The sequence below is a fragment of the Phragmites australis genome, chromosome 4 (genome assembly GCF_958298935.1).
Source record: "Phragmites australis chromosome 4, lpPhrAust1.1, whole genome shotgun sequence".
NCBI lineage: Eukaryota > Viridiplantae > Streptophyta > Magnoliopsida > Poales > Poaceae > Phragmites > Phragmites australis.
In genome coordinates this window covers 33,576,518-33,594,328 of record NC_084924.1, presented here as the reverse complement: position 1 = coordinate 33,594,328, position 17,811 = coordinate 33,576,518, and the positions used below count along the sequence as shown (strand labels likewise).

At 39.5% G+C, this 17,811-nt stretch overlaps 1 protein-coding gene across 1 annotated transcript; it reads left to right on the top strand.

Annotated features, from left to right (window-relative positions):
* The first annotated feature begins 301 nt into the window (after positions 1–301).
* LOC133916183 (guanine nucleotide exchange factor SPIKE 1-like) lies at positions 302–15,002 on the top strand. The gene is made up of 30 exons (XM_062359743.1): positions 302–799; positions 1,663–1,825; positions 1,903–2,021; positions 2,540–2,652; positions 2,772–2,827; positions 2,946–3,043; positions 3,211–3,348; positions 3,442–3,756; positions 3,837–4,100; positions 4,268–4,435; positions 4,522–4,713; positions 4,795–4,838; positions 5,488–5,557; positions 5,682–5,843; positions 6,210–6,317; positions 6,478–6,515; positions 7,168–7,312; positions 8,085–8,211; positions 8,305–8,498; positions 8,683–8,813; positions 9,459–9,534; positions 9,702–9,812; positions 9,952–10,134; positions 10,639–10,782; positions 11,806–11,979; positions 12,059–12,406; positions 12,485–12,814; positions 13,025–13,210; positions 13,295–14,269; positions 14,375–15,002. The coding sequence occupies exons 1-30, from the start codon at positions 689–691 to the stop codon at positions 14,627–14,629; spliced, it is 5,538 nt and encodes a 1,845-aa protein (XP_062215727.1). The 5' UTR covers positions 302–688; the 3' UTR covers positions 14,630–15,002.
* The last annotated feature ends 2,809 nt before the right edge of the window (positions 15,003–17,811 follow it).

Genomic DNA, 17,811 nt, shown 5'->3' with positions numbered 1-17,811 from the left:
AAAGTAACTTTTTAAAAAGCTAAAAGCATAATTTTTCAGAGGAATAAAAAACAGAAACCTAAACAAACAGACCTAAATAACATTTATGATCCAAATAGCTAGATTGAATTGGAGTCTTATTTATATTTCCACGTTAGCATTTTTAATTGTCTTTCAGCCCGCCGACAGCGAAGCACGCCCTCATGCGTGCGACAGTGAGAGCACCCGCCGCAGGCAGAAGGGCATTTCAAAAGATTTTAAAAACCCACAGTTAAAAATAAAAAAACGAGGCGGTAGATGCCAAACCAAATCTTTGCTCTTTTACAAACTCTCTCGGCCCCTCCTCTCCACTTGCTCCCTTCGCTCCCTTCGTCCCCACTCCACCAAACCCCCGCGTCGAGGGGAGCAGAGCAGGAGGTGGCGAGCGAAAGCAATGGCCAATGGGTGGTGGTGGTAGCATCCTCTTCGCCTTTTCTCCCCGCGCTTTCGCCCTCGGGTTGGTGCAGTGGGTGGGAGTGGGAGGGCTCGCGCTGCATCCGTCGCTTCTCGGGCACGCCTCCCTCTCCCGGATCTGGGCCGCGCTCTCGAGATCCTGAGCTTCGGATTCGATAGCTCCCTTGCTCCGGTTGCGATTATTTTTTGGTCGGTTGATGCTTGTTGGCTAGGGCTGCGCTCGTGCCGATTGGTGCTTATTTAGTTTGGTGGTGGAATGACGGCTCAGGTTGCGACGATGGAGCCCGCGGCGGCGGCGGGCGAAGGACAGCGGTTCAAGCGGATTCCGCGGCAGGCGCGGGCGGGGAACCTGGAGCTGGATCCACTGGTACGTCTCGCTAGCTCCCTGGCTCCCTGCTCGTTCGTGCTTGTGGCCCGGGGTGTCTGATTTGGTTGTGCGAGTGCTGGTGCGGCGGTTTTAGGGAGGTGTGCAGTCAATGTGGTGCGTCGGAAGCCCAGGGCGTTTGTAATGTGGTGAAATGGGTGCTCGGGATCTCAATGTCATGCCGCTAGTTGGTTAGGGTTTTTGGGGTTTCTGAATGCGCTCATGCTTCGGCGAGAGCTGAGGAGTGTAAGCTGATGGTGGTGCCGCCTAGTGGTGCAGTGCTGCGAGCTCTGCGTTGTTGAGGTGAAACCTGCATTGCCCTGCACAATTATTGAATCTTCATATTGCTTGGATGCTTCGGTTGGTTTATCCGTGCTGGATAAATAAACAGCTTTATATGTTTGGTATTCAAATGTCATATTATTCTTTGGCTTTGGCGCTATTTGGGGAATACTTCTATGAATTGACCATTTTGGCAGCTAAACATGGGGCTAACCATGCCTTATTTTTTTTCTTTGCATGTGCATGGTGTTCTGTAATAGAACTATTCCAACCGTTTCAAAGCTTACTAGCGCTATGCATTGTGTGTGTGGATGGGGGTTGCTAGGCTAGGAGGACCAGGCCTTGTTGTGGCGCGACGTGACACCTAGGCAGCCCTGGGCGGCTGGGCGCCAATGTTTGAAACAGTGATTATTCCCTATGTATTAGTATAGCCCATTCTCCGTTGGTAATAATTCATTTTTGCTCCTTTTATTACAATTTCCAAAGAACAATAAAGTGATGTTTGATTCTAAGAGTTCAAGTGATATCAAGACCTAAGTGCCTTCTCATCTGAAAAAAATGCTAAGTGCCGTTTTTATTTTCAGCTTAATGAAAACTTAGATCAGTGGCCACATCTAAATGAGCTGGTACAGTGCTACAAGGCTGATTTTGTGAAGGATGACTGCAAGTATGGACGGTACGAGAGTGTTGCACCACCATCCTTCCAAAATCAAATTTTCGAGGGACCTGATACTGACATAGAAACAGGTAGTCCATCATCCTTGTGGCTTAACTAGTTTTACATACATCTTGTGAAAGTTTTATATTCTCGCTCCATGTCACAGAATTGCAGCTTTGTAACGCTAGACATTCCAAGCCCGAGGATGCTACTGAAGATGATACACCAAGCACCTCTGGGAGGCAAATGTATGAAACCGACCCATCTGCTTCGTCTTCAAAAATGGTAAGGGCATGGTCTCTGGATTTCTGTGCTGGGTGGATTTTGTCGTGTGCTTTGGCAGATTTTCTGTGAACCTTTGTATCATAGTGCTGGCCTCTCCTCTGTTGTTAATCTTAGTGCCTTTACAGTTGGTTCTTCATATTGGATTAGAAATATTTATGCTTAATTTTTATGCAGTTTATTTGTCTCTGGTCCTTCTTTCATCTACAGATGCTTTCTTCTTTGACTTTTTCTTCATTTTCTTTATTCCTTTTTTGTGTTCAATCAATTTTAGTTATTTTCCCACCGCCTTCTGATTTTTTTCCTTCTCATGCAAACAATTTCCATTGCATAGTTGGGACTATAATATTATAGGAAGAAATTATTGGTAAAAGCAGTTTAAGCTTTTTGAACTACCAAGTGTGATTTTTATTTTTCTAATGCTCTTGTGTAATCATCTTCCCTCCAAGTTATTGCTCTCAGTAGCAACTCTCATCTTGATGTGGGGCATTAACAGTATCTTATCATCTTTGTTTTCTCAGCACTGTAGTTTGTCACCACTACCAGCATATGAACCTGCATTTGATTGGGAGAATGAGAGGTCTTTGATATTTGGCCAAAGGGTGCCAGAAAGTCTCCCTGCTATAAACAACAGGTTGCTTCAATATGCAGACTAAAACATTACATTCACCTTTGCTTTCTTTTTCCCTTTTTTCGTTCTCTGAGCAATATTTATTATTAATCCTGTTTTGAATTATTCTGTACTGATTACAGTGGATTGAAGATAACTGTCAAGGTACTATCTTTGTCATTCCAAGCTGGATTAGTCGGTGAGCAAAAAAAATAACACCTTATACGATTGCTTCTTAACTACTGATCTGTGATGCATATTATTTACACTTGACAGCACAATGTTAACTTGCTGTTCTCACCATCTATCATTTGCAGAGCCTTTCAGTGGAACAATTTGCTTGTACAACAGAGATAAAAGAGAAAAACTGTCAGAGGACTTCTATTTTCACATACTTCCAACAGATATTCAGGATGTAAGGCACAGCGCGAGTTGCTTCCTTCCGGTCCTTCTTTCAGTTTCTAGAATTTTGCTATTGATATCTACATATAGAGGCAACTGTAGCTTGTCAATTATGTTCAAATTCCACTTTAATGTAATTTCCATTCTTATTGATCATTTCATTTCTGTTGGACCAAATAGGCTCAGGTTTCCTTGGATCGTCGAGGTGTTTTTTCGTTGGATGCCCCTTCGCCATCAGTCTGCCTTTTGATTCAGCTAGAGAAGGCTGCTACTGAAGAAGGGGGAGTAACACCTTCCCTTTATTCTCGTAAAGAGCCTGTAAGTATAGAAGATTCTTCATTGTAATATTAGTGTTGTGCTCCCTAGGACAATTGTGTCTTCTCATTACTCCTGTGCTCATTTTTGTGACAGGTGCACTTAACTGAGAAAGAGAAGCAAAAGCTGCAAGTCTGGTCTCGAATCATGCCTTATAAAGAGTCATTTGCATGGGCTATGATTCCACTGTTTGAGGGTAACCAAGCTGGTGGTGTTGGTGATGTTGCCTCTCCTAGCAGTCCTGTAGCACCGAGTATATCAGGATCGAGTTCTCAAGATAACATTGTGGACCCTATTTCAAAGCTTACTCTGGATGGAAAACTTAACCATTACTCAAGTGGATGCCCAGTTATTGTAGAGATATCAAACTTAAACAAAGTGAAGGAAAGCTATATAGAGGATTCCCTCCAAGTAAGAAGGAGCACCTCTGCACATTCAGTTCATATTAGTAATTTGTTATGTTGAATAGTTAATTCTTTTGTCACCTGTAGGATCCAAAACGCAAAGTACACAAACCAGTGAAAGGGGTATTGAGATTAGAGGTGGAAAAACTTCATGTTGGCCACAATGATGTGGATAATGTTTCTGAAGGTGGAAGCATGTCCAATGGTTTGAATGATGCTGGTGAGCTCAATAATGGCAGATACAACAGAAGTAGCTTTGATGGGACCCACAGTTCTAGGAATTCTAGTGCCATTGCTCAGAAAGATGCACATCACAATGGTCAAATTTCTAATGCTGACAACGATGACCATGTAAGTGGCTGAGTTCCTCTTCTGTCTACTTTTGTGTTGCAGGCTCGCTGTATTCAATATCGAAACTTGTCATGTAGGATAACACTTATTTTTCTGTTTATATGTGATGCATTCCTGTGTCATTCATGTTATTCTGCTCATAGGAGATGTGCTCTTTCTTATTGCAGTTTCAAGCTTTTGACTTTCGGATGTTGACGCGAAGCGAACCATTTTCACAACTTTTTCATTGCCTCTATGTGTACCCGTTGACTGTTAGCTTGAGCCGCAAAAGAAACCTATTTGTAAGAGTGGAACTGAGAAAGGATGATTCTGACATCCGTAAGCCTCCATTAGAGGTTTGTTTGCTCAATTATTATTTTTATTCTTGTTGAATGTAGCTGTCTAGTCAACATTCTTAGCCACTAGAGATGTGGGATTCCAGGCTGTTCATCCTAAGGATCAGAACACAATGCTACAAAAGTGGGGCCATACACAGATTACTGTTGGAACAAGAATGGCTTGTTACCATGATGAAGTTAAGATCAGTCTGCCTGCTCTTTTGACACCCCAACATCATCTCGTGTTCACATTTTTCCATATAGATCTCCAAATGAAACTTGAAGCCCCGAAACCAGTATGCCTCATGTTCCTTATTAATATGGATTATGCTTAGTTGTTTATTTTACTGGTGTCTGACACGCTCTTATTCCTTTAGGTGATCATTGGGTATTCTGTACTTCCACTGTCGACACATATTCAGTATGCATTGTCTTCTCATCTTTTCTTTCCCCTTTAATGTCAAGTGCTAACATTAGTTGCATCGTATATGGAATCATATCCTAGCCATTGCTGTTTTAGCCTACTAACTTATTCAATTTATGCGATCAATAGCTAATATCATGTAATAGCATGCAGTTGGTCTTGGTGGTGAAGAAAGGTTTATCAGTAAAACCTAGGCACAACAGTGTTGTACTCCCTTCGTTCTTTTTTACTTTTCTAAGCATTTTTATTAAAAGATATATTGGAAATACAATCATTTGAAAGTTTTTCATGAGAAATCTATTAATACCATTTTTTACGTGATATATAATACGTTTGTGTATATTAGTGGTCAAAGTTTCTAACGTTTGACTGCATGCATTCATAAACATCTATTTAAGAGTGGAGGGAGTATCATCAGTCCTATATTTGCTTCATGATTTAACTCCGGTATATATAGGAATCTTGGTGAATTTTGGATCAGTAATTCAGTACTTATATCTTTTGTAACTAACAAAGCACTGTGGTGGTATCACAATTTACTAACGTGGCTGCTCGCTGTATGCCATACTTTTAATATCTTAAAAGAAGTTGTGAACAAGTGATAAGGAATTGAAATTGATGTGCAACAATTTTCTGCATCTAATAGGTTGCTTTCAGACGTGTCTTTGCCAATTTTAAGAGAGCTTGTCCCACATTACCTGCAGGAAAGTGGAAAGGTTTGCTGCTTGACTTTGTCCCCCCCCCCCCACCCCTCTTTCTTCCATCTTAATTGCAGAATTTATCTTTGTACATTGTGTTGTGGTAATATATTCTTCTCTAAATTTCCAATTTCTTATACAGGAGAGAATGGACTACCTGGAGGATGGAAAAACTGTTTTCAGGTTGCGCTTAAGACTCTGCTCTTCATTGTTTCCAGTTAATGAAAGGATAAGAGACTTTTTCGTTGAATATGACCGCCATACTCTACATACAAGTCCACCTTGGGGTTCTGAGCTTCTTGAGGTAACTCTTCTGCTCCTGCCTGACTTAGGGTGGAACTTCTGCTGTTAATTTCCTTCTTGATCATTTCCTTGTTGATGTTTTTGCTTTTACGATAAACACAGAAGCTAGAGATTCTGCTTTTGTGCTCAGCAGATGCATTTATCTTTTCTATTTGTATCATTCTAGAAAGAGTAAGGCCAAATATAGTCAAGTTGTAGAAGACGCCAAACACTATCTGCACTGTTCTTTTAACCCAAGTTTTCTTTGTTTAAGAGGGTTATCAAATTTACATTGTAGTATTACTTTGCATGAATTTTCATGGTAAAGGCACTTTGCAGTAGATACCAGAGCTATATATCAACTGATCTTGGGATGCGATTTTTGCAGGCCATAAATAGTTTGAAGAACGTTGAATCCACTGCACTGTTACAATTTCTGCAACCGATACTTAATATGCTGCTTCATCTTATTGGTGATGGCGGTGAGACCCTTCAGGTTGTTGGTTCAATGCTTGCTTCTCTTGTGTAGCATTATTTTGCGCATTCTTAAGCATCACGATTATTTGGATTTACATGTCGAGAGTATTCCACTTCATATATTTTTACACTTACATTTGATGCTAATGATGTGTATGGTTATGTCATTTTTTTTTCAGGTCGCTGCATTTCGAGCCATGGTTAACATTTTAACGAGGTACTTTTTTTTTGTTTCCCTGTTTGATTCAAGTTTGGATCATCGGGTGTCATTTTATTCATGTGTCCAGTATAGTTTGATTATCTTCTCATGAATTGTACTTACTAAAGAGGTGAACCATTCCAATTCTGAGTAAACTGTAAACATAGCCTGTCTGTGTTAAATATCGGATAATGTTACATGTGTGCTTCAAAGTCAGGACCTCACACCTTTTTTTTGTAGCGTCCAAAAATTACGAACAGATCTAATAACGACTCTGATTAAGCTAATTCTAACTCGACCAACATACACTCATCTGAGCACTTTTCTATTCCACTTGCAAGTTACAGTGCAGATGTGAGAAGTTGTTAAGCTTTAACAGAATGCTGTATACTTGTCTTTAGAGGCATATTGCACAAGAATATGCTAGCAGTGCCCTCTGATCTTTAGCTAGATCTTAATCTTTGGGGTTCAACACTTTAAGAATACTGTTTATAATTTTTAGCCATTCATCTTTAAGGCCTTCTTTGACCTTGCTGTTGCCTTAATTTCTCCATTCGCCATGGTGCAATAGGAAAACTGTTCAATTTTGGTTTGCAACAGCTCAGCACTCATGAGTCAGGACCACACATGTTCCTTAGATTGAGTTACAGATGATGCATTTTTCTTGCAGGGTACAGCAGGAGTCATCAGATGGGGCTGAGAGAAATAGATTTCTTATCAATTATGTTGATTTTTCTTTTGATGACTTTGGTGATCGGCAAGCACCTGTATATCCTGGTTTATCTACTGTTTGGGGTAGCCTAGCTCGGAGTAAGGTTAGCATGGATTTCTTCTCTGATTTGAGCAATCTATTACTGTGTTCCTTGTACTTGCTCTATTACTAATACATCTTTTACTTTCTATATCCTCTTTGTTGGTGGTTCTTGTTTGTTTCATCTCTAGCCTACCCCAACTTGCTTGGGACTAAAAGGCTCTGTTGTTGTACCTGATCTATTGATTGTTTTTATGTTTGAATGGTATATATTGCATAGAAGACACCGCCAGCTATCGTATTACTGCTAAAATATCTCAGCTCTTGAATTATGCCATGTTGCCACTACCATTGTTTGATTTCCCAGTACCTGTAAGTGTTGAAGTTTGTGATCATATATTATGAAGCCTTGAGAAATTAGCATTGGTCTGGTTATACAGAAGGGCTGCAAGTCAGATTCTCTTGTACTGCTGTTACATTTGTTACTGACCTTGGATTGTGAGAAGATGATTAACTCCATTTGTATTGATGTCTATATATATGGCACATGGGCCAAGATGGGCCTAGAATAGATGGACCTTCATATATACTTAACTACATAAGCCTTCATATATACTGACGAATAAGCACTGTGCTGTGGGCTTCTTAATACTGCTCATTTTGGTTTTTGCCTTTTTGCTTCTGCTGTTTTTGCAGCTCATCCTCTGTTAATATTTTTTGTAGTTTTCAATTTATCTTGAATCATCAAGAGGTGTCTCTGCTGTTCAGTCAGTTTGTTTTAACAAAAATACATGTTTCTGCTGGTCTGCTTCACTGTTTACTCTTTTGGCTTTTAGGCTAAAGGTTATAGAGTTGGTCCTGTGTATGATGATGTATTGGCAATGGCTTGGTTTTTTCTGGAGCTTGTTGTAAAATCAATGGGATTGGAACAAAGTCGTCTCTTCTACCACAACCTTCCACTAGGTAGAATAGATCCAAATGTTTAGTAACTACTTTTATGGTATCCCTATGTATATTTAATTATACAACAATTGATTATTTTCTGCCATCCTCTAGGAGAAGATGCCCCACCGCTACAATTGAAAGAAGGTGTCTTCAGGTGCATCATGCAACTCTTTGATTGCCTTCTAACCGAGGTTCATGAACGCTGTAAAAAGGGTTTAAGCTTGGCGAAGCGCTTGAACAGCACACTTGCTTTCTTTTGTTACGATCTTTTATCAATTATTGAGCCTCGGCAAGTTTTTGAGCTGGTAATGTTGGAAGTCATTTAAAGTTTGTGCTCCCCTCCCCCTTGTTATTTAATATTTATGTTTTTTAATTCTCACCGTTTGTCCCCAAAATGACAAAAACAGTTCTGCTTTGCTTCAACCTTCAGCAGAAGTTTCTGTGCAAAGAACTGTTTTATATGGCGCTAAAGACATGTCTTTTCTTCAGGTTTCGTTGTATATGGACAAGTTTGCAGGAGTTTGTCAATCAGTTCTCCATGACTGCAAATTGACATTCCTGCAGATAATATGCGACCATGATCTATTTGTTGAGATGCCTGGGCGGGATCCCTCTGATAGGTAGTTTGACTCTTATGTTATTCTTTGTTGAACTATTGCATTTCCAAAGGTTTTGTTGACTACGCTTATATGCTTTCCAGATGTTCTTGTAGATCTAAATATTTGAACTGTTTTGCTAGTGAAGTAATAAAACTAAACCAAATTTGTTTTGATGAACCATCAGTTATTTTTTCAGAGCAGTAATTCTATTCAGAGAACCTAGTGGCACAGGGATTCTAAGCGCAGTAATGGATCCTTACAATTATTTCGTTTAGTATTGTGCATGAACCACTCAATCTATGTCTGCTCTTTACTTTACGATTTGAATTTAATTGTGTATATATATTTATTGATTTTGTCACTACCTCCGGTCCAAAATAGATGCCATCCTAGAATGTATGCATTCAAACTTTTAAAACTCTGATCACTATAATACATTGAAGGTTTTAGATTCTTCACATGAGAATAATACTAACAGATTGAACATCAAAAGTACGTCTATATCATTATAATTCCATCATATATTTGGAAAGGTAACGTTAAATGGTTGCATAATAGTCCATGTCCTAACAACAAATAAACTAGGCCAGAGGTAGTGTGTTGAATTTCTTATGTTCTATTTTTTCTGGGGAAGTGTTTTTGAACTAAATATCTTGGTGTTTACAGAAACTATCTGTCGTCAGTTCTTATTCAAGAGATCTTTCTCACCTTGGACCATGATGATTTATCCCAACGAGCGAAAGTAAGCATCTCAGTTTCAAGAAAAAAATGCATTTGTATTACCTTTTGATTCACTCTTTAAGACAACCCCCCATATCCACCCAAAATTATTTCAACATTTCTAAATTCGTGATAGAAAATTTCTGTTACTTTGTTATGTTTAAATATACCATACTGTAACCATTGCAGGCTGCTCGAATTTTGGTTGTCCTTATATGCAAGCATGAATTTGATGCACGTTATCAAAGAAGCGAAGACAAGCTGTACATTGCTCAGCTGTATTTTCCTCTTATAGGACAGGTACGTGCCTTACACAATTAAAAGCTAGCTATCTTGTAATGATATCAATAATTAATACGTTGTTCCCTTGCAAGATTTAGCATAATATAAGGTTTTGATGACAAATTTCTTTGCTCATGAAAAGTACTCTTTGTTTCAGATCCTAGATGAGATGCCTGTTTTTTACAACCTAAATTCTGTTGAAAAGCGTGAAGTTCTAGTTGTCATTTTGCAAATTGTAAGGAACTTGGATGACGCAACTCTTATCAAAGCATGGCAACAAAGCATTGCTAGAACCAGATTGTTCTTCAAGCTTCTTGAAGAATGTATAACCCATTTTGAGGTTTGTACAATAATCTCATTGAGTTTTTAGAATGCTGAAAGGATCTCTCAGTATTGCCTAGGTGCTTCTACTGACCTCACATCTGTTATTAATATTCTGGTAATGATGGGCTTTTGCCTTCGTGGTAAGCTTGTATTATTCTGGTCAGTCATATTCTAGTACCTTTGCAGATGACTGATTGAAGTATATCTGAATGCGGCTTCAATATTCAGTCCTTACCTGTTGTATTTTTCATGTGTAGACATCCCATGAAACTGAAATGTTGTACATGCATATTTAAGTTATTAAGTATGTTTGTCAGTTCAAATTACACTAGCACATCCGCACCTACTTAAATTGGTAGTATGGCATAATGACAATATTTGATCCTGATAATCTCAGATCTGGTTAAATGAGATATGCATATTTATTTACTCTTGGTTATGAATCTGCTTTGTTCCAATTGAACCATGTTAATTCTTAATAGTTTATTTGAAGCTAAATCTCTTGAAATGCTGTCTGCAGCACAACAAAGCAGGAGACAGCTTGCTACTTGGCTCTAGTTCTCGGAGCCCTGATGTTGAGCGCCCTGCGTCCCCCAAGTACTCCGAACGATTATCCCCATCAGTTAATGCATATTTGTCTGAGGCTTCACGGCATGAAATAAGGGTAATTGTTCTCACACTATCTATATGTGTCTAATCCTCCAGCCCTATAATCTTTTAAGTGTATACTCAGGATATACATTTTCATATCAGATATGCTCCTATTGGAGAAAATACGCATTAGTGGCACTCAAATCATGTTGGCTTTCTTGGAGTGCCCTAGTTTAGGGTACGTTGGGTACGCTTTGAGTTGCTAGGACATGTACTGGACCAGGTACCACGAGCTGGTCAGGATTGTTGCTTAGTGTTTTTTGTTGGCAACTGGCAAACAGTGTGGTACGGAACAATAAGCTGTTGCAGAGAATGTGGACAGTAAGCTAAGCATCTTGGGTAGAAAACCAGCCTAGAACTGACTAAAAGTGTCTAGTCTATGATGAAGCCTACAGGAATCAGGGGGCTTTGGTCGATGCCACACACTTCCCAGTTTTCCATTGCTTGTTTTGGTCTGTTTATTTCATGCCATTGGGATCACAAATTATTCAGAAAATGCTACTCTGATAAGCAGGCCACTTCCTCGCTGCAGTGCCTGCTGCACCCAGAACATTGGGTTAATTGCCAGATCCAGCAGCTGGATCTCATGGCAACAGACAGGTCGCAAAGAACCTTGCTGTAGGTGCTTGCTTCGTACCTGAGCTCATATTCATGGTGGATGTGTGCACAGCCATGCTGTGGCATGGCCGCATGGGTAGAGCTCTGCACTGCACTGTAGCTTCCGGTCAGATGTTATGGCACCAAATCATGCTGTTGTGGCAGTGCCACAGTAGCACCAAAACTTGGAAGATGAAATCAGGAATTGCATGTTTCAGAGAATTTTCTGAAACCAGGGGCATATAGATATCATGAAAACGTCGCATCCCACAGCCTGCAATAGTGGAACTGAGCATGTGTCAAGCAAGCCAAAAAGTTTTATTTTTGTCATTTGATGATCATATACTTCCTAAACTGATGTGACTAAAGTATCTCCTTAATTACAGTCAATTTTTTATTAGTTATTTGTTTTCATAATGATCACAATTATCTAATGCAGCCCCAGGGAACACCAGAAAATGGATACATGTGGAACAGGGTTAGTCCTCAGCTAAGTTCCCCTAATCAACCCTATTCATTAAGGGAAGCACTTGCTCAAGCACAATCTTCAAGAATTGGGTCAACAGCTAGGGCATTGAGGGAGTCTCTACATCCAGTGCTGAGACAAAAGTTGGTATGTTCTATGTATACAATCATATGCGGTATTGTCAGTTATGTGTTTCTTTGTTTAACGTGAAAGAAAATTCCTACAGGAACTTTGGGAAGAAAATCTCAGTACCGCTGTGAGCCTCGAAGTGTTGGGAATAACTGAGAAGTTTTCAGTTGCTGCGGGCGCTCGTAGCATCACTACTGATTATGCTAAGCTAGATTGTGTAACATCTGTCTTAATGGGTCTTTTATCCAGGAGCCAACCCTTGGCTTTTTGGAAAGCTTTCCTTCCTGTGGTCTATAATATATTTAATCTCCATGGTGCAACACTAATGGCAAGGGAGAATGACCGCTTCTTGAAGCAAATTGCTTTTCATCTTTTGCGGCTTGCTGTTTTCCGAAATGATTCAATTAGAAAAAGGGCTGTTGTTGGGTTGCAGATTCTTGTTAGGGTAAGCTTCTTAGCTGAATTGTAGCTTTATACAGTCTTGAACTGAATGATCCTGATACAGATATTCCTGTGCTTCTAGAACTCGTTCAATTATTTCAAGAACACTACAAGGTTGAGGGTCATGTTGACAATTACGTTATCAGAATTGTTGTCCGATGTGCAAGTAACTCAGATGAAATCTGATGGTTCTCTTGAAGAAAGTGGTGAAGCTCGACGTCTTAGGAAATCACTGGAGGAAATGGCTGATGTGAGAAGCAAGGATCTATTAAAAGATTGTGGCCTCCCTGTTACTGCACTGGAGGCGGCTCCTGAAGGTTCCACCGATAATAGGTGGTCTTGGGTAGAGGTGAAACATCTGTCTAAATGTCTAGTCCAGGCCCTTGATGCTGGTCTGGAACATTCTCTCCTGGTAAGCATATTTTGCCAATGAATCCAACTGTGGTATCCATAATTTGCTATGGCAAATGGCAATTGAAAATCTAAAAAGGAAATTTACCTTCTTGTTTAAGACATCTGCACACCAGAAATGCCAATACGCTTGGCTCTGCCACTGTTCTCCATTTGAGTTTTTTGAATTTTTTGAAAGCTGACGACCTGTAAATTCAAATGTTTCTTTTAGGGTTCTGTGATAACTGTGGACAGGTATGCTGCCGCTGAGGGTTTCTATAAGCTAGCTATGGCCTATGCGCCTGTTCCAGATCTTCACATTATGTGGTTGCTACATCTGTGCGATGCACACCAGGAGATGCAATCATGGGCTGAAGCAGCACAATGTGCAGTTGCTGTAGCTGGTGTGATCATGCAGGTTTTGATTTTTGCTCCAGTACTTTTATTCCATCAATCCTAAAATATCTTGTATGGAGTTTTTAACCTCTGAACCTTCTTACAGGCACTTGTTGGAAGGAATGATGCTGTGTGGAGCAAGGAGCATGTTGCTTCCTTGCGTAAGATTTGTCCTATTGTGAGCACTGACGTGAGCGCAGAAACATCTGCAGCTGAAGTTGAGGGATATGGTGCATCCAAACTAACTGTGGATTCAGCTGTCAAGTATCTTCAACTTGCCAACAAACTCTTTGCACAAGCTGAACTCTACCATTTTTGTGCTAGCATCCAGGAACTCATCATTCCTGTGTACAAAAGCAGAAGGGCTTATGGACAGCTGGCTAAATGTCATACATCACTCACAAACATCTATGAGTCGATTCTTGAACAGGAGGCTAGTCCTATACCATTTATTGATGCTACATACTACCGAGTTGGTTTTTATGGTGAGCGCTTTGGCAAACTCAACAAAAAGGAGTATGTGTTTAGAGAGCCACGGGATGTACGTCTTGGTGACATTATGGAGAAGCTTAGTCATATATATGAGGCTAAAATGGATGGCAATCACACCTTACACATCATTCCAGACTCGAGACAAGTCAATGCTGATGAGTTGCAACCAGATGTCTGCTATTTACAGATCACTGCTGTTGATCCTGTTATGGAGGATGAGGATTTGGGGAGTAGGAGGGAAAGGATTTTTTCTTTATCCACTGGTACTGTTCGTGCACGTGTGTTTGACCGTTTTCTTTTTGATACACCATTCACAAAGAATGGAAAAACACAAGGTGGTCTAGAAGACCAGTGGAAGAGGCGCACAGTGCTCCAGACAGAGGGTTCATTTCCTGCTTTGGTGAACCGCCTGCTAGTTATCAAGTCTGAATCTCTGGAGTTCTCTCCTGTAGAGAATGCGATTGGAATGATCGAGACAAGAACAGCTGCATTGAGAAATGAACTAGAAGAACCACGGAGTTCTGAAGGTGATCAACTACCAAGGCTTCAAAGCTTGCAACGGATACTCCAAGGGAGTGTGGCTGTTCAGGTAAGGCTGAATCTCCTTTTCAAAGAATATGGAAAGATTTATGAGTTTCTCACTACTGTTTGCTCTTTTTTTTCTTTAGCTAATTCTTTTTATGTTGCGATGCAGGTCAACAGTGGAGTATTAAGTGTCTGCACTGCATTCTTATCCGGTGAGCCTGCCACTAGGCTCCGATCACAAGAACTGCAGCAGCTCATCGCCGCATTGCTTGAATTCATGGCTGTCTGCAAGCGTGCAATCCGTGTGCATTTCAGATTGATAGGCGAAGAAGACCAGGAATTTCACACCCAACTTGTCAATGGGTTCCAGTCACTTACTGCTGAGCTTTCTCACTATATCCCCGCTATACTGTCGGAGCTATGATAGTACTGTAGCAAGCTGGAAATTAGGTAGCATGTGAAGGGTTCATTCTTTGAGTCGTGGCTCCCCACCAAATGTCCATATTTCCATTAGCTTGGTTGTATAGTTGAAACTGGAAATTAACCAGTCTTTGCAGTTCTGTACCCTTTTGCAGTACCGTGTCGCGATTTTGGAGTGTAAGGTACATACAATCCTTAGTGTTGTGTATTTATGTCGCCTTGTTTGTTGCAGTTTGCTCACTGTACTAGCAACGAGCGGACATCTTACAACCTGTGTATTGTTCTGGTCTTCTGGAGTGATGTACTGTGCCTGCTGATTCCGGGTGCTTACTTTTCTTTTTGAAATTAGCGGCTGACTATATGTTTGGTTTCCTCAATTTATTTCTGCACATTTTTTTTAGAAAAGGGAGCATTATTAACTTTCATTGTTATATCTAATACAACAGTATAAAAGTTTATCTTTAGTCTCTGCATAATTAAGGGTGTGTTTGGTAAGAATTTAGATTTTTTTTTTGGAATCGTTTTGGTTCTATATTCTCTTTTAAAACGTTTTTAGCTAAGAAGGAAGTTGTTTGGATTTAGAGAGGATAGTGGTATAATTAACTAGTTTACCTTTTGCTAATATGCTGTTTTTTTCGATAACAACATTATAATAACAATAATTCTCTCTCTCACACACACACTCTCACTCACACACACACACACACATACATACGTATATATATATATGTATATACATATATATATATGTATATATATATATATATATATATGTAGTGAGCATCATCTCTTATCGTTTTTGAGCAATTGCTGCATGCATTTGAATTTAATTGAAATTGATCAAATTCATGAAAAGTGAGGTAAATGTGAAGACACTTTGAAGTTTCACAATAACTTTAGAAATTTTAGAAATTAGTCCATTAATTAAGATGAATATTGGTGAGTTGTAGATAATTTTAGAAATTAGTCTATTAATTAAGATGAATATTGGTAAAAAAATTCTAATTTTTGGGAATCCTTTTAAAGCTCTAAAAATTCATGGAAGGTGAAAAAAAACAATCAACTTTAATGAATTTTAATTTGAATTTTGTTCAGGCTTTTTAAGTGCAATCAGTTAAAATATGTTGCTTATAGATTATAGAACCTACACAAAAATTGATAGATTTTTTGAAGCCTTTTAGAAGGTCTAAACCTATAGGGAAAAAAGATGGATTTTTGAGGCATCTTGTAACATGGGCTGAATCGGGAGAATCGATGAGAAACGACATCCCAGCTGTTTCAACGATTCTCTCCTTATCCTTGAATCAACTGCTTAGAATCGTTTCTTGTTTGACTGTTTGGCTGCCGGATTCATCAAAACGACCGAGAATCCGAAATGATTCCCGTAACCAAACATGGCCTAAGATGCATACAACCATTATGTAAGAAACACGGACCCATGGCCTAAGATGCATACAACCATTATGTAAGAAACACGGACCCAGTACATGAGAGACAAAAAAAGGAAATATCTTTATAAGATGAAAACATATCTCCTCTGTTGAGGTTATTCTATTTTCAGGCTTTGATGTGGAGTTTAGACTGCCATCCAAACTAGGTAAAGAGCTCCCTGGCCATCCGCTCCAGTCGCGTACATGCCGTAGCAATCATCTCACCATGCTCCTGCCGATATAGTACAGACCACAAACGGAGTCAGTGCGTATAAGTAAAAAATAACCTGTAAAGGAGAAATATCTTTTCTCTTGTTAAAGACAATATCATTTCTACATAGCTATAAAGATCAACAAAATGTGGCCACCGTCAGTAGTATATAGCTTTTCAAGTTTTTACTAAGACCCCTAAGCCAATTCCTAAGCATATTTTGAAGACTTCGTGGTTGGTAAAGATTGGATGCTACTTGGATTATTAGCCATGCAAAACGTGTGAAAGGGCAATCAAAGAAGAGCTTCTTAATTGTCTCGAATTTGTGACAAAAAAACATTTATGATCTCCAAGCCATTATCTTTTGCATATGTTGTCACGACCAATTTTGGGCAAATCAGATCCCGACTGAAAGAAATATTGGTGAAGAATGACTCCATCACCTTAGCTACCGAGGTTTATATGTTTTGCACTATGTTATATAATGAAGAAAATCAGAATCTCAATGGCGAGTTTCCTAATCAAATGTCCTCCCAAAATCTAATTTGAGGGCTAACTTTTATTTTAAAAGTATCATATCGGAATAGGATCCTTTTTACTTTCATTAGTCCGGCTCAGAAGTGTGAGTCACATGATTAAAAGTATCGAGATGTCACCTAGAGGGGGGTGAATAGGATTCCTTGCAATTAAACAAACTTGCAGCGGATTAGTTAAAAGCAGAGTCTCGGCAATTTTTGCGGACCTTTGGCAAAAACAGAGGAAGCTCGAATGTAAACTAGCTCAAACCAAACTTGATGATATGTGTTTGGAGGTATCCACTAGTAGATCCACAAAGCATCTACACTCACAAGTGCGCACAACCAAGTAGATATAGTAGAAAGCAAAAATTAAAGCAAGAGCTTTAAACTAAACAAACTATAGTGGAGACACAAAGATTTGTTTCTCAAATTTCGGATTCACCACCGTGAATCCTACGTCTCCATTGAGGAGACTCCAAGGAGCCGGGTCTCTTTCAATCGCTTTCCTCGATCCACTAGCTTGATCTCTTCCATTACGGAGGCGAGATTTACCTTCACAAACTTTCCCGAGGTTCACCACAAGCACAGGAGCTCATCAGGCGACGCCTAGCACGTAGTGAAAATACTATAACTTTTTGCTATGAATTCTAATTTTGATGATCTTGGACTCTTCTAAAAGCTTATTCAGAGGTCTATCTATCCCAACCAAAAATAAGCTCCAAGACCACTAGGTGCAAGTGTTGTGATATCTATCTCTCAAGTTAGTACTTGGGTTTGGTTAGTTTGAGCATCGAGACTTGTCAAACCGTTCTATATCGCATTCCTCTTCATACAGCGTCATACCTATACTCAAGGTCAAATATGCACTTTCAATCTCTCTCTTTTTGGTGATTGATGATAACACAATTAAAGTTTACAAATGATTGATAAAAATAAGAGTTTGAATCCTATGATATAGAGAGCTCCCCCTAAATGTGTGCATTGAATGAATTTCAAATTTTGACGTTAAATGCTAGATGCACATTAT

Excerpts from the sequence above, each read along its gene's own strand:
- LOC133916183 (XM_062359743.1), top strand. The coding sequence starts at position 689 with ATGACGGCTCAGGTTGCGACGATGGAGCCCGCGGCGGCGGCGGGCGAA. Across the intron at positions 2,828-2,945 it reads ATTCCAAGCTGGATTAGTCG|AGCCTTTCAGTGGAACAATT; the intron begins GTGAGCAAAAAA and ends TATCATTTGCAG. Across the intron at positions 12,815-13,024 it reads GTCTGGAACATTCTCTCCTG|GGTTCTGTGATAACTGTGGA; the intron begins GTAAGCATATTT and ends TGTTTCTTTTAG.